The sequence below is a fragment of the Toxorhynchites rutilus genome, chromosome 1, assembly GCF_029784135.1.
Source record: "Toxorhynchites rutilus septentrionalis strain SRP chromosome 1, ASM2978413v1, whole genome shotgun sequence".
NCBI lineage: Eukaryota > Metazoa > Arthropoda > Insecta > Diptera > Culicidae > Toxorhynchites > Toxorhynchites rutilus.
In genome coordinates this window covers 79,403,050-79,420,494 of record NC_073744.1, presented here as the reverse complement: position 1 = coordinate 79,420,494, position 17,445 = coordinate 79,403,050, and the positions used below count along the sequence as shown (strand labels likewise).

Sequence of the window (17,445 nt, the reverse complement as noted above, 5' to 3'; positions counted from 1 at the left end):
ACTCCGGATTCTCGAAATGAGTGCGCAGGATTAATTCACGACGCTCTTTTTCGTTCGACGACATTTTTCCAAATTTACGAAAAATTGACAGTGAAGCATGGCCAACGTGATCTATACACTCTTATCTGATTATAAGCGAAAACTGAAGATATAATTCCTAAAAATTAAATTTCTACAGCGTTTTTTCCGTGATGCAATTTGATGTGACACACCCTTTAGAACAGAAGCGGGTCTCAAAGTTATAATTTTTTTTTAAATTTCGAAATGCCAGAAAATATATTATTTTTTTGTGCCGCATATTTAAAGTTTTCATAATTACATTTTTTGATGAAAAAATTGTTTGAAGATATTTATCGATACACCTTAGTAAGATGTACTTTCAGTATTTTTTCCATATTTTTGTCTCAAAGCTATTGAGAATGAAAAAACGAGAAGGTGCATTTTTCACCATAGATCCTATGGTGAGGACTCAAATATAAAGGGTGTGTCACATCAAATTGCATCACGGAAAAAACGCTGTAGAAATTTTATTTTTAGGAATTATATCTTCAGCTTTCGCTTATAATCAGATAAGAGTGTATAGATCACGTTGGCCATGCTTCACTGTCAATTTTTCGTAAATTTGGAAAAATGTCGTCGAACGAAAAAGAGCGTCGTGAATTGATCCTGTGCACTCATTTCGAGAATCCGGAGTTGTCACATCGGAACATCGGTAAGATGCTGGGAATCGTCCAATCCACGGTCAGCAGAGTACTAAAACGATACTTCGAGAACCTAACCATCGACCGGAAGGTGAAGAACGGCAAAAATGGATGGTCCGTCAGTGAAAAAGATCACAGGCGCGTAGTTAAGCAGTTTAGAAGTGATCCGAGAAGTTCGGTCCGGGATGTCGCCAATAAGCTGAATTTGTCAAGTTCATTCGTCCAGCGGACCAAGCAGCGGGAGGGCCTGCGTATATACAAGGTTCAGAAGGCTCCTAACCGCGACGAAAGGCAAAACATGGCGGGGAAGACGCGAGCCCGGAAGCTGTACACCGAAATGCTGACGAAGCCGCATTGCCTGGTAATGGACGACGAAACCTACGTCAAAGCGGACTTTCGTCAGCTGCCGGGCCTGTTGTTCTTCTCCGCAGAGGACAAATTCAGCGTTCCGGAGGAGATTCGCAAGCAGAAACTATCCAAGTTTGCCAAAAAGTACATGGTGTGGCAAGCGATCTGCTCTTGCGGAAAGCGGAGCGCCCCCTTCGTGATGACCGGCACGGTAAACGGGCAGGTTTACCTTAAGGAGTGCCTACAGAAGCGCTTACTACCTCTATTGAAGCAGCACGAGGGCCCGACCATCTTCTGGCCGGATCTCGCTTCGTGCCACTATTCAAAGGACGTGTTGGAATGGTACGAAGCCAACGGGGTCATCTTCGTGCCAAAGGAAATGAACCCGCCCAACGCGCCGGAGCTTCGCCCAATAGAGAAATATTGGGCGATTATGAAGCAGGCCCTCCGGAAGAACCCAAAAGTTGTCAAATCGGAGGCGGACTTCAAGAGAAAATGGATTTCTGTTCAAAAAAAACTACAACCTGACGTTGTACAGAACCTTATGGACGGGGTAAAGAGGAAGGTGCGAGCATACGGGCTTGGGCTCGAAGTATGAATAAAAAGAGAATGCCAAAAGTTGTTTAATAGTTTTTATTTTACTGTCTAAAATTTTCAAAAGGATCGGTCTACTGGGCGAATTTCTACAGCGTTTTTTCCGTGATGCAATTTGATGTGACACACCCTTTACTGCCAAAATGTTTTATTTAGTACTCTATACAATATTTTCCATACAGCTGGTGATTTGGTTTGAGGGCACTTTTTAATCCCTTACCCAGTCAGACCCTTTGGAAATATAAAAACACATTTTTTTGTACAGCGCAACACTGAAAAAAATCTGAAAATCACACATATCTAGAAAAGCCGTAGGAACACATTCAAATATGAATTAGAGTAGTACTGAATCTCTAAATCCAAAAAAAAAAATCAAAATTTCAATATTTTTTAGTACCTCAATTTTTGATAAATTTTTTTTATAGTTTTTCTTGATACACCATAGTAAGATGCACATTCAGTATTTTTTTACAATATTTGCCATACAGCTGGTGATTTGGTTTGGGGGCACTTTTTACTCCCTTACCCGGCCAGGCCCTTTGTGTTTCATTTGTATGACAGCACTGTGATAGACGCGTAGAAATATTTCCTATCAATTATCAACATCTTTACGATCAATTAAGAAATGTTCGAGTTATGAGCATTCGAAATCTTTCATTTTTTTCCTGCATGTTCTGTGTTTAGGTTTTCATTTCACCCCCATATACTCCGGTTAGACGTAGTCCCACGTCAAAAATGTAAGCATTATTTGTTTCCATAAGCATTTAATTTTCTGCATCTGTATTGAAGAACCCCGTGCGATGATAGTATTCTCGAATCATTGGGAAAAACGCTTCCGAATTCCAAAAAGCGACCGTTTGGAATGAAAATCGGTGACATTTGGTTTCCGTTGTTGGCCACCGCAATCTTCTCTCACTTCTCCGATGAATTGTGTACCAAGAGACAAATTGTATACATATAGTATATTAATCCTAGTATCTCACCGATTTCTAGCCGCTGCCTGAGGTCCGGCGGCACGTTGAGGTTGCTCCAAGGAGTGCCACCGGCCATCGTGTCATCATTTCGTTGCGGCTGATGCTCGCCCGCATTGGTGCTGATAGGTGGTGCCGACGCTGGGTGCTGGTGCTTACCGTGCTTATTGCTAGTTGCAGTGCTGTCAAAATTGTGCTCATATTGATTGTAACTAAAGTGGTGCTGTGTTGGTGGTTGATGCGGTGCAGTGCTATCGATTGGGGAGAGATGCGTCGAGGATCGGTGCTGGGAGTGATTAGTGCTACCGGCGGGAACGTTTATATAATCGGCCCCACTGTAAACAGCCGGCTGGAAGGCTGAGGGGGGATATTTTCGCGAGGGAAACAGGAAGTACGGATAGGTGCTGGTGGGAGGAGGATCCTCGATCACATCGGATGGATAAAAATTAGGATAGATTGAATTGGTAGCGGTGCCAGAAGATGTGTCTAGTGCGGAAGGTAGTACATCTGCAATGAAAGGCGATACATTTAGTATAAAGTGCATATACATACAATTGGTGGAGGGTGATATAGCAAAGTTGGAATGGTGCGAGAAATAATATGAGGTCAACACAAATGGCATGCGGTTTCGACTTTGTCACGCTCTCACTCAATCCTTCAGGCACACTGGGGTTAATTCTCGGAATACAGTTTATCGCATAACCATCAATTATTGCTTGGAAAGGAGTTTCTAGCTTTCAGCCAACCCACTGCGGTAGAATGGCAGGACTCAAGCACGTGCAGTGCTGTGTCCGACACATAATAGCGATTGTGAATGATTCGCTTCTATTTAAGCCTGATTTCTTCAGAATAACACAAAGCGTTAATTGTTTTTCATTATTCACACAAAAAAAACGAATTATAGAGGTTTGTATCCAAGATACGATTGTTGATTGTTGATGTTCGACAACGAAATCATTTTATTCAATTCACTTATCACCTCGAAAACCATTTTAGAACGAAACGTCAATTGGGAATTAACCCTTTTGATTTTATTTTTCGAATTCATGGTAGTCCTGAAAATTGCCTATTTCTTGTGTAATTTGGGATGAGAGATGACTTCAGACAGATTGTAATTGAGCCACCTTTGCATCAGTTTGACTTGATACATTTTCAATAAATTCGAAGTGATTTTCTAAAACCGGACAACCCATGATAATTTTTCGGTTGAACCATGATCAGAGGTGGATAAACCATGATCATAATTTCTCTTTGAAGAAAATCGAAAAAAATTGAGCAATTTGAACGCCTTATGGTATAATTAGCAAAACCGATTTGTGTCATCATTCCGTCGAGTTTCAGTTTGGATTTGTGAACAAAATCGTACCGCGATTTGATGTCGACTGCTCGCTGGTAGGAGCAAGACTGATTGTTCCAATAAGTTATCATCGGAAGGACTCAAATTGCGAATTAAATTGTTCATTCTTATGTTGCGGTGTGTGCTCTTTGCGCTTGCGTTTAAAGGCGAATAAACTTTCAAGTTTAAAGTAATGCTAATATTCCGTGGTATAATATTTCCAAGTGGCAGCAGAGGTGGCCAAACTTTTGGACATTACGGGCGACTAATTGTTCAAATGTTAGGCGGCGGCCTACCAACGTTGACAGTATCGAACAGTCATTAGAAAATGAATTAAGTAGGGTAAATGATCTTGGTTTGTCCAGTCGAAAATATGATCATGGTTTGCCCACTTTTTTGAATGCTCTAATTCAGCGCTCCTGTGTCAAATAAGGCCTTCGAATGTTTCGAAACATATAAATGAAATTGCCTTTTACATGATTTATAGTAGTTTGATAGTATATTTTTACGAAATCACATGTTTTAAAGGATTATAAAATACACCTTCTATTTGTGTCAATGCGCCCCTCATTCGAGCTAACTTTTAATCGATCACCAGATGATTATTTGGCACGTATTCAGACCTTTTCTGGATTACAACACTTATAAATATTGTAAACATCATGCTTGCTCACCATTTGTATCGGATTTACATAGCTAAACCATTTAATTAACGGATTTTGATGAACTCAATTCTGATCATGAGTTGTCCAATTCAATAATGTTGTTTTGTCCACATGATTTCTATGGCAACCGCTTGGCGCGTTGCAGTTTGTTTATGTTTATTTATGGTGTGCTTCGCGCATAGCAGAAGTATGGTTTTTCTGTGTTGATTGTGTTGAGGTGAACACTTCTAAAATTCCCAAGAAAAGGCAATTTTCTGAAGAAAGCCTAAATTATGAATGAATCAATATGATGACAGTAAACTCAAGCAATGATAAATGCAACATCTAATTGTGAATTCGAATGTTTTCATTCAAAAATGGAGATTTCTAAAACCGGACAAACCATGATCATTTTTTTGGGCAAACCATGATCAGAGGTGGTCAAACCATGATCATAATTCTTCTTTAAGGAAAATCGTTAAAAAACATAAAAATTTGAATAATTTCAACACCTCATGGTAGTATTAGCAACTAGGGACATGGGGCTTTTCAACAAACCCAAACTCGTATCGATTATTGTGATTTTCATGAAGAAAAGTCAAAAATCAGTTTCAATAATCTTTTAATACAACCTCCTCAAAACAAAATTTGGTCTGTCTGTGAGACTGTATGCTCGTGTATAGGAGGGTTAACATGTTGAGCCCTGAATATTTATTGCTGCACTTCCCATCCAACCCGCATCAAGAGCGTTTGCACAATATCAGTGTTGATCCCAGCTCCCAAAGATACTTATTGCATGAATAGAAAATAGTCAGAAATTCGACTAGAAAGTAGTCAGATTTTGTAATACAGGCAAACCTTTTTTTGTGCGGGGGATAGGGACCGCACAAAAAAAGTCGCATAAAAAAACCATGCAAAACTTCACCAGCAAATTAAAAAAATCGTGTTCGGTACACATTTTGAAAAAAATTTTTTTAGTGCGGTAGATAGGAACCGCATAAAAAATGTTTCCCCTAAGAAAATAACTCAAATCCACGCCATTCACCGTTCATCTTCCTTTTGTTTCCCTGTTTTGCGATGGGACACTTTGCCTTTTCGGTTGCGCGTGGCTGTTTTGTGCATTTAGTTGCATGTCGAAATGTGTTGCTGTTAGAAATCATGTCATGAAAAAACTTAGAAAAACTTAGAGCATTTGATGAGAGGAGGGGAATGATTTCAGAAATGGATAATTGAGACGTAAATATGCTTTTTTCGCACTCAAAAATGCAAATAAACCATCGAAAAAAAACTAAATGGACGATAACTTCGTCAAATTTGCTTCTTTTAATACACCGCATTCGCACAAAAAAAAACCGCACAAGAACAGAAAATGACACAAAAAAAAATTCGCACAAAAAAAAACCGCACAAAAACATATTTTACTGTACATCCGAAAAGTCCCAGTCAGTCCCAGTTAGTTAGCACTTTCCTACCAAAAGTTTAAAGTTGACCGCTAGAGACCGACGCGGGACTTAACGTGTTAGTTAAATAAAAAAACACAGGGCATACTGATACATATCCAATGATAAATTATTATACAAAATAAAAATAATGATCGGTTACTAAATAATTGATAAGTAATTCTTTATTTTCTGTTAAGTCTCATCAATCAACACCGTTGATTTTGAGGAAATTGTCATTTATGAACATACAAAGCATTTATTTTCCATAAAAATTAAGTCTAGATGATTGTTGTATCCTTCAATTACCTAGAGGTATAAGGATCCTCTATCGGAAATATTGGACACTATTATGCAAATTCAATCGAACGGTCGATTCGATCCCTATAATCATCACACCGGACAAACTTTCGTACTCGTATTTTGTAAATCGATAGAATGTTATCGATTCATATTTTGAAAAAAATGCCGAAATGTTTCCCAAAGCAAAACATAAAAAATGCAACAAGCAAACCAGCTCAAAAATCTCGAAAAATTATGCCGACAACTTTCATCCGACTGTATCTATAACAGCAAAAAGTTCTGTTCACCTAGAATTACATAATAGGGGCTGATTATTAATTTTAAAAATTTAATCTGCACGATTAATTCACATTACTTATCATGGTTTTAAAATTAAAATAACAATCATGCATTAAAACATTCGCAGCCTTCTAAGGTGAAGTTTTCTCCCAAAATTCAATTTTTATTGATTTTCGAAACCTTACACCGGATTTTACCAGTGTTTTCAATTGGTCATTTAATAAATGATATTCCTGGAGAAACTTTGTTGAAATTGTTCCTAGTGACATTTTTTTGCTTTATTACAGTTATGGTCGAACAACTGGATAGTAAATAACTAACAATCTGAAAGAAAATATTCGAACAGAAACTTTAATGAAGAAAAATCTACTCTTACAACTGCTATGTTTGATGAAGGTTAGCATAAACACCTCATAAAATATTCACAGGCAAAAGGTAGGATAATATATATAATCCATTCCGTTTAGAGGTGGCACTATCCTTGACCAGCTGGCGGGCGCCTAGGAATACCTACGCGGGCGACCGGTAGACCGCAGACTACCGTTTGGCCATCCCTGGTATGTAGAAATGAACAAAACCAAGGTGCCCAGGGGAAATCGACATTGCAAATACATGAAAGTAGGGGATATTTTTGCTCCCACCGAAATGTGTCCCCTAACAGAGACATCAAAACCAAGCTGCCCGGCGGAAATCGGCATTGCAAATAAATGCAAATCGGGGGCATTTTTATATTGCAAGTAAGGTGAGTGGTACGATTATTTCTATAAAAAAAATATAATAAATTTGGAACTTTTATGTTGGTTGCTTCATAAAATTTCAAATCAATGACCGATCGTGTATCGTGAAACATTTAGCACAAGTGTAAGTGTCAAATTCAAGTGCTCCCGTGGCCGAGTGGTTAGCGTCCCACACTATCATGCCGGGGGTTCGGGTTCGATTCCCGTTCTAGTCGGGAGATTTTTCGTCAAAGAAAATTCTTCCGGCTTGCACTGTTGTCACGCGTATTCTAGAGCTTGCCACTCCAGAGTACATTCAAGGCGTGTTATTCGGCATAGAAATCTCAACCAAGTACTACTCATAAAAATGACGCAAGTAGTGCTACGTTGAGAAGGCAAAAGTTCCACTGGAACGTTAGTGCCATCCAAGAAGAAGAAGTAAGTGTCAAATTGTATATGGTAGCAGTTGTGACTTGAAAAAAGAATGGATCGTCCGGTTTAAGTTGTTTGTTTTGTTGTGTTCATTTTTACCCAAGGAAAGATCATAAGGCGAGAAAAATTAGAAGAGGCGAGAAAAATTCGAAAAAGTGATTTCGTATATGCCATTTCCCATATGCTCTACATGTCCAATTGAAATTCCCATTGAGGCATATAGCATCGTGTTTACGTTGGATTTGAAGCGAAAATGGAAATGGGTTGAATAAACACTCATTAAAATCAGAAAAAAATTACCCATTCCATTTCAAATATATTTTCTTTATTATATTTATTATATTATATTAAGTAACATGTGTTTACTGATGAGAAAAATCGATAATTGTGTTCGATATTGATAATTATCTGACATGACGTTGGTGAGTTTTTTTTTCTGTTTCATCCATACATAACACAGAAGGCATTTCGTCTAGGGCCACACTGCCCATGTTTGCATAGGAGACGTAAACGCCAAAATGAACAAAATCGACTTTATCGCTGTTTCGCATTCTACACAATGTAATACGTTTGCTCAACATGCAAACAAACATTTTTTGTTCGAAAACATTTGAGCAATTTTGAAAAATCGTTTCCGAAAAATCACTGTTTGTCCGCATAACAGACGTAGTATCATACAGCTTTCATATATCGTTCGAAAATTAACAATTGTCAGCATTATGTGCTATAAGCTAAATCTACACTTGAATCACATTCTTTGTAGAATCCAAACATGTCTGTCACGATAGTGTCTTATTACTTAGTGTTTCCTAATAGATGAATATAAGAAATCATTGAAACGCTGCTCATATAATTACTATTTTCTGTACACGAAGAACAAAGAGAAGCAATTGTGTTTTTTAATGTTATAAATGTTGTAAATTTCTGCATTTGAATCTTCAAGTAGATAATGAAACAATCAGATCAGCAGTAAAATTAAAATAATATTTGTTCTTAGCATTATGACTGCTTGGATTCAACATTGAATTATTCCACATACTCAGCATTTAATCATACCGTTGGAGTAAGTCACTCCCCCATCTTTATGCGATTGATCGTGATATCGGTAAATCATGTTGCTAAAATTACCAACATTGCAGATTGCCTTCACAAATTCAATGAATTGAAAAAACACGAACATGCTGGTCTTATCATATTCCAGAGTATTCTTCAGGAAAAAAGTACTATCATAGAATCGCAACAAATCAAGAGCACCTTTTTCAGACATTTCACTAAACTTTTCCAATTTTTTTTCAATTTTATCCGATAACAACTGAAACTACCGACGGAGGCGTTTTGACTATTATCGGAATTGTAAATAATAACGCTACAAACAGAGCAACCTGGTGATTACGTCTAGCTACGCGGACAAATGTTCATTGAAACGATTGATTGTCCGCATAAATAGACGCAAGCGTTTTCCAAATGGAAAAAAATATGTTATAATCCACAAAATCACCTAGGCCCTCTTTTTGCCGATAATATTCTTCAACTGGACAGATCATTTCATCGGAAATTTGCATGGTTATGCTTGTAAGCCAAAAAACAACAAAAATGCGTTTTCTCAACACTAATGGTATTGTGGATTACGTCTCCTATGCAATCATGGGCAGCACAGAGGGTAGTTTTCATCATATCTCATTACACTTCGGCTTCTTCTATCGTGATCCATCCAACGACTAATTATCATCCTTATGTCATCATCACTCGGTTGTAAACACTGGTGGAGCAAACGAAACCCAAACAATACCCATCAGCCAAACAAAACGGCCTTTTTCATGGCCTTTAAATCATCAAAGAGTTTAACGATGGTATTCTTCAAACATATCCAAAATCTGCATCCAACAGATAGTTTAACAGAATCCTACGTCAACTATGCGGTCGTGTCTCAGACACAACCCTCCTGTGATTTTTTTTTCTACGTGGACAGCCTCGTCTCGAGTATGTGTCACACTTCTTTGTGAAGACATATCTCGATCATGATCGTTCTAGGACAAAAATTAATTTTTCATTTTAGCAACAATCCGCCTTTCAATCTGAAACTACAAATTTAAACTTCAAGCTACAAAGTTCATGCATCTCTATAAAATTGTTTATTCTTCTTCTTTTTCTTCCTCTTTTTTCGACTTCTTCTTTTCTTTGATAGCGGGGACTTGGGGTAGTTTAATGTTGAAAAAACTGCCGTTACACCGTGTTTATAGTATGGACAGCACGGGAAACGCATTACTCATTCATGAGTTAGTCTTCCCTTACATTAAGTATGTGAGGAAGAACCAACTGTTTGCAAATCTGGTCAGAATTCAGTCCATTGAATAATGATTTTTTTATTTGCAATTTTAAGCACTCAACGACAGCAGCAGCAGCGGAGGTACAATATTACAAGGGAAATAGCTGCAACAGCAGTTCCACATTAGGATCCATCCTCCCTCACACTATCATAGCACGCGTCCAGCCCAGACCGAGGTGGGGTCGGCATAAATGGTTGTGTAATGCAAATTGGAACCCGAGAAAATCCTTGAACTAACCCAGTTGCTGGCAGCGAGTGCAATCCTCTGCGATGGTCGGTCGGTAGTAGTAGTGGCTGCAGAAATGGCACGTCGTCCTTTAACTGAGGGTCTTTCGGTTCGGGGGAAAGTGTGACTGTAATGTCAACTTCAAGCAGTTCTATATCATGGGTAAGAGAAAAAGACGCGAGGCAGGCTGGGCGGAAGTCGGGTTTTATGTGTACATATTTTGGAGCCATTTCCATGCACTTTCAGTTTCAGAGTCTGGCGAAGTGGGGTCGGGTGCTGGTGTTTTGTTTTATTTATGAAAAGAGCAGTTTAGCAGCAGCAGTTTCGCGCGGTATCGATTCAAGGCGAGCGAAAAAGTGCAGCTGCAAAGAACTTCTCGGTGCCATCCGAAGAGGGTGGCCGCCGTCTTAAGGGCAGAATACAAACGAAAAGGGTAGCGAATCGTGGCCCATAAAAAGATTACCGGATTAAAAGTGCTGGTTGGGAGGAACGGAAGGATAAAATGTCGCTTCGGACGAGAAACTAGAGCAAACTTGAAGGTGCCGAAGAATAGTGGAATGATTGCTTCCCAGTTGACTCTTGAAATTTTTTTCACAAGATTTATTGTGCTGGATGAACCGGGAGCGGAATAAAAGTGAAAAACAAACTTTGGGAGAAGACGAAACTTGTTGAGATTAGTTTTAGCAATTTGTAGCAATTTGCGAAGAATGAAAGCTCTTAATAGTTATATTTCCTTGTTTGTAAATCGATATCAATGAAAATTTCATTCATCGACATGTAAAATATATAAGAGTGCTTATACGTTTTCGCTTGGATCGAGTTCCAAATTTGTTTGTATAGAATTTGTTATTCCCAATGTGGTAGGCGTGTTTGCCCCAACGGATGGAAATCGATTGAAGGCAAATAAACAAACACTGAAAGCGGATTTTTCTGCGCCTTATGAATTATATTTTGTGCGGTAGTGCGATTATATTGACTATATTTACTCGATTTTGCTGCTGAAAGGAAATGAGGGGTTTAGAATGCAAGGGATGTAGGTGACTTGATCGATTTCTCTTCATCAACTTTTTATTTAGTTAATAACTCGACTGCAAAAACGTTCCAAATTAAGTTTGCTATAGAATCCGATAGATGAGGTTCTGACTTATCTTCCACATTGTCAAATACAGCTGGGAATGTATTTGCAGCGAAGTTATGACCAAAAGAGAGAGTCGATGTAGAGAAATCGATCAAATCACTTACACCCCTTTCATTCTAAGCCCCTCAAATATAAAAAAGAGCACAACTGAAACAGGTGAGCCGCAGATAAACTTCCACGTCTAATCTTTGGAGCAACTTCCATCGGCCGGACCTGCACAGCGTTTTTGAGGAAACTGAAACTATGTATTAGGTGTGTAACTTAATTCGTTCCGCTTTCACAAGATCGCTGAAAGGGCTATAAATAGTCGACGGCGACAACTGATTTCTGTTGTGTGTTAGACACATTACTCTTTCGGTTCGTATCAAACGTAAACAGAGCTTGCGGAATCGTTGGGAGTAGTTCGACAAGCTATTTCTAAACGACTCGAAGCCGCAGGATACATCCAAATGCAAGGAATTAAAAACGAACAATGTCGAACGGCGATTTTACATGTCCGAAAAATTGCTCTAACGACAAAAGAGGAAGTCATTTTAGAGTCGGATCGCTGCCGGAGACGAATAATTCAAATACACTATTCGCTAGATTAATTTTCGGCTTTTGAAAATGGACTCTTTTTCCGCAACCCAATCCAAAAATTTTCAAAAAGGTGAGAAGAAGTAGTGGTTATTGATGGTCAATACTATAAATATTGTATTAATTCGTTTTTCATATTTCAAATAAATGTCATGCAAGAAAAAAAATCGAATTGAGTTGCACACCCAATATCACACAGGACTTTCGAAGATTTTAACGTAGCTCGGAATTCCACCTTTCACCTTTGCGACCTCCGTCGGATTGAACGTTGTGGCTCCCTAAAACATGAACGAATAAAGCTGTGATAGATGAAAACCGTTCTTTTGAAATGCTTGTATCCTTCTTCATTCCGTAACCTTATGATAAAAGGTAAACAATCCATTCAATGCAATTGGATGTGGGATATTAATTCCATGATACAAGGTTGCGCCCGTCAATGCTGATGCCGATTGAAAATGTTGCGGAACAAACTTCATTTTCAGTTTTCACCGAAGAACACAGCGCTTATCACTGGATAATACCTTCATCAGATCCGGCTTGAAATGCGCTGTACTTTGGCACCACTTTTTATCCGGAAACAATGCTCGAATTCATGGAAATTGAATGATCGATCAGAAAACGTTACAACAAAGATCGAACACGCATATTCAAATAATAGTAATATTCATCATTATAAAAATTCATTCCATTTTTATTATGATAAATATTACTTTTTTTTATTATTTTGTTTATTTATTTAACCTCATCAGCATTTTAGCTGTGACGAAGCCGGATTTAATCATTTCTATAAACTGCAAATTACACAGTAGCCATTGAGGCGTAAGAGTATTCATTCTGTTTTGTCATTGTCCAGTTAGACCGGATGGCGAAGGCAGATGATATGATCATTATTGTGCTATTTATAGCACAACAGGCCGATGTTTCTTGCTGAGCATAGCAGATTCAAGAGGCGCTTGTATGAACGAAGAGAGGCCGGGGACCGTGAACCGATCTCCATCGCTGATGATTGCGGCGTGGATAACACAAAGATGATCACAATTGAGTTTTGAACTCACGATCGATCGCTTCGTAAGCGAACGCGCATCCAATGCGGCTACGGAGACCATTGAATATTACTTTAGAATGCATCGAACAAATTCCAAAAAACTCAGAGAAAGGTTTAACGTGCCTTTAAAAGTCCGATGGTTTTTAGAAACAGTTGAAGATGATTGATGACTCATACTTGCCCTCGCGAGAACAATATGCAAACAATTTTATTCCTTATAGTAATATGGAAATTTAGTGAATGAAAGACACGTCGTTTAACATGAATCGGTCTCGTCTCGGGATAGTTTAGACACCAGAAAAGTGTTAAAAATAAAAAAAAACATTATTAGACTAAAATTTAAAAACAATGTTCCTATTTCGTTTTTACAAAATTTCCAATTTCATTCTGAGACATCCGAATCAAATTTTAAAGATTGCGATCGAACTCGTGACCAGTGTTGCCAAATTTTAATCTGTTCCAGAGGAGTCAAACATCTTTTCCATCTGTACTTTTTCTACCAAAAATCTGTACCATCGAAAATATTCGTTGTAGAGAAAAATTCATTTTGTTAGCATATAAAATACTCATTTATTTACTACAACTACCACATTCACATTTCATTCATCATTCTTGTATTTGATTATGCTTATACATAGTTTTTCTGAATCTAGATCGCATACTATTATTTATTAAAAGTTTCGAGCTGCCGCACCAAGCGATACTGCGGCGTGAAAGTCAACATGTACCTTAATGTAGCTTTACTCAAATTTAAGAAATTTCACCCGCGGAAAAAATCTGTACCAATCTGTACTTTTTGACGAAAATCTGTAGTCTGTACCGTACAAAAACTGTACCAAAAACAACGAAACTTTCTGTAACTTTCCAGATAAATCTATACGTGTGGCAACACTGCTCGTGGCCCCACCATCATTTCAATTCTGCGGTATCTACCATGTTAGTGTTTAAGTTGAGGAACATCATAAGTTCTTCAACCATACAATACAACTCAACAGAAAGCGTACTCTATGTTCCTGTTGATATGTTTTTTATAGAAGGCCCAAAATATGAAGTTCATTCGCTTCTAACCTGAAAAAGGCCAATTAGAAAATGGCCAACGGAGGGCCTAAGATTTAATTCCACATTGTTCGCTTCGTAGGCTGATTGCACATTGCCTTCAGCCATGAAGAATCCCTTTTTTACGTTGTGTTTTCATGAATGTTATCACTATCGTATTATTATATTTTTTGACATCATTCCAGTTGTAAAAATAATTCAATACTAAAGCTAAATGTAGGATTTGTAATTTTCATCTCTATTCAGTGGTTTCTGTTCAAGTTAAATGCAGTGATTTATACTACACCATTTGCGCCTCAAACTCACGAAAGAATAAAAACAAATATAGATGATTTATTAAGAAATGACTTATGAAGATGAAGCGGCTTAACAAATATTTTTTAATTGACGGATTGCCATCGTGTTGAACGGACATGCAAAGTTGTTGGCTGCAGAATGAAACCTATGACTGTGCACAATGAAAACTGTTTAGTACTGAGCCTGTATTGACTTGTGGAAGCAAAGTGGAACAGAAATGTGTGTTTCTCGTAGGCCTCGAAGGGTTTGATTTTGTGGTGAGCGTGTTTGGTTTTGAAAATTTGTATGGCAATGTAAATCTTTCTGCTCGATATGCGTCCGCTTCAACGGACTTTATGTTCAATCGTGGACACACGATATACAGTTGGCTAATATTCGTTCGAGAGTAATGTATGTCGTGGAATAATTCTACTGAACAGTTAATTGCTTGAATATATACTTTTCGTTATTTCATGTAACATACTTTTTGAAACAAAACATTGAACAATTGCAGAACATCAAGTCTTATCTGAACGAAAATCCGACGTCTTGACTGGTCTTTTTGTCGTCTAAAACGAGCAAAACCGGCCATCAGAAAAGATCTAAAGACGGTTTCACATCACAACAGCTTAATGCCTAAAGAGATGCGTCCACTTTCCTCGCTGTACGTTATTTTCCCGGGTGAGAGCTTATGTGTTATGATCGTTCAATTTTCGCGAATTCGTGCATCGTATCCGAGTCAAAGGTGGCGTTGAAATGCAACACAGTCATTCCTACAGTAAAGAGAGCTGTGTTCTTCGGTTAAAAACTGAAAGAGAAAAATTGTCTCGCTGCGCTTGCTTTCGCATTCGCCGACACTACAAAATCGATTTGGCAAAAGGCATTGCATGGTATAATTTGTGAATTTTTTCATCGATAATGATTTCTTTAAGAGCGATGGAGACGTAATTTTGCTAAGAGATACAGAAATACTTCTAGGATATTATATAAGTTAAGTGTTTCAGTGCCGCTCTAGATAGCAAGCAATCAATAGTACATTTTGATGCTGAAGCTGAGAGATATTTTTTGCAAATTTCATTGCTTCCATGATTTGTGAATGGTTTGCACCGCTTAGTAGAAGCATTCAGTTCACATACATCGGATGTGCACTGAAATATGAATAAAAAGCAACATAATGAATTATGTAGAAGTCTCTCTAGTTATGTTTTTAACATCATCCAACCGTCATTTAAAAAAAAATCCCGTTATTTTATGAGCACTCCTCGTATAGAGGTGGTGCAAGTGTTGCACAGGATATGATGGGTACAACCAAGACAAATAGCGATCCCGATTTATTACATAAAATCAGCTTAAAAATAACAGAAAATGCGCTACTCACAAATACTTGATACCATATGTTTAATATATATACTAGAGCAATATAAGCGAACGGATCAGGAGACACATTGAAAATAAGCACGTATGAAAGCTTTTCGTATAGATTGCTAAATACACGGCCTAGGCCGAGAAACATGTAGATTCTCGATTATGTTTTTCTTTTTACTCTTAGAAAACACTTTCCCACTCCATTTTATAATGATTTTATTATATTATCACTCATTTATACAACAGCACCGGTAGCTATGTGGATAGCGTGGTCGTGTTAAACGGCCTTCTGGCCTTGGTTTGGACTTTTTTTTTGGGTACAATCCCAAAAGAGATGAAAAAAGAAAGAGATGTCTGCTCCCATACAGACAAACATTTTGAAGCTTTCGAAACAGCTCATTATTTGCTCATTTGACTCTTCAGCACACGAAAAATCATTATTTCTGCCAACACTAGTTTGGGTGTAGCGTTGAGTCCAAGGTGTGGGCATTTAGTCTAGGAGAGAGGAGGTTGAATAAATCAACGTTTTTGACGTGGGACTACGTCTAACCGGAATATATGGAGGGTAAAATGAAAACCTAAACACAGAACATGCAGGAAAAAATGAAAGATTTCGAATGCTTATAGCTCGAACATTTCGTACTGGATAGGAGAGATGTTTGCATCACTTGATAGGGAATATTTCTACGCATCTATCGCAACTAACAAAATGTTGTTTTTCATTAGATAAACGATTGAATAACTGTAAAATATTAGGCGTTATCTAAACGCCCTAACTGCATCGTTTTGATTGGCCCGATTTACGGTTTCCCTACCACAGCCATCAAAACCAAGCAGCCTTGGGGAAATCGGCATTGCAAATACATGAAAATAGGGGGACTTTTGTTCTCATCGAAAAATGTTCCCTAACACAGACTTTAAAACCAAGCAGCGAAATCGGCATTGCAAACACACGAAAGAGCCTAGAGGCGAATGAACTGAAAAGTTTAAACCCTCTTAAAGCCAAAAAGAAGAAGAAGAACACACGAAAGTAGGGGGAGCTTTTGTTCGCACCGAAATGTGTTCCCTAATAGAGATTTCTAAATCAAGGTGCCTGGAGAAATCGGTATTTCAAACTCATGCAAGTCGGGGGTATTTTTGTTTCGAATGGAATGTGTTTCCCTAACACAGACTTCAAATCCATGGAGCGTGGGGAAATCGGCATTGCGAATTCATACGAATCGGGGGTATTTTCGTTCCGATTGAAATGTGTTTCCCTAACACAGGCTTCAAAACCGAGGTTTCCTGGGAAATCGGCTCTGCAAATAAATGCAAACTGCAGGTACTTTTGTCCTCGCTTGCCTTTGTGCAGAGTGGAATATGTCTGTCCTAACATGATCTTCTAAACTTAGGAAACGTGCAGACACTAGAAGCGAATGAACTTCCCAGTTTCAAGCAAATTCGAGATTCGAGAAGTATGTACACTTTTGGGATGTAAACTTCAGAGGGAAATGTAACATAAAATAATCGTTTTATAATTTTTTTTGTCTTTATTGGAAAGATTTTCATCAAACGTTTGATAATTCTTCCGTACATATATTTTGTTCTAGTCATCATACCAAACGTAAAAGGTCCGTCATTAAATTTACTTGTAACGAAGAACAATCAATCACAATAAATGAATTGACTTTACAT

At 38.0% G+C, this 17,445-nt stretch overlaps 1 protein-coding gene across 9 annotated transcripts in view; it reads right to left on the bottom strand.

Annotated features, from left to right (window-relative positions):
* LOC129761802 (uncharacterized) overlaps nt 1-17,445 on the bottom strand; it is a 652,040-nt gene that overhangs the window by 69,277 nt on the left and 565,318 nt on the right. For 8 of the 9 annotated variants that reach the window (XR_008740473.1, XM_055759580.1, XM_055759575.1 and 5 more), the window contains exon 7: nt 2,627-3,121. The exons of the other annotated variant lie outside the window; for it this stretch is intronic. Coding sequence is in view for 7 of the 8 variants with exons in the window: in XM_055759580.1 (XP_055615555.1) it covers nt 2,627-3,121 (495 nt within the window). In the remaining variant the exon portion in view is untranslated. The remainder of the gene's footprint in view (nt 1-2,626; nt 3,122-17,445) is intronic. 9 annotated transcript variants of the gene reach the window in all.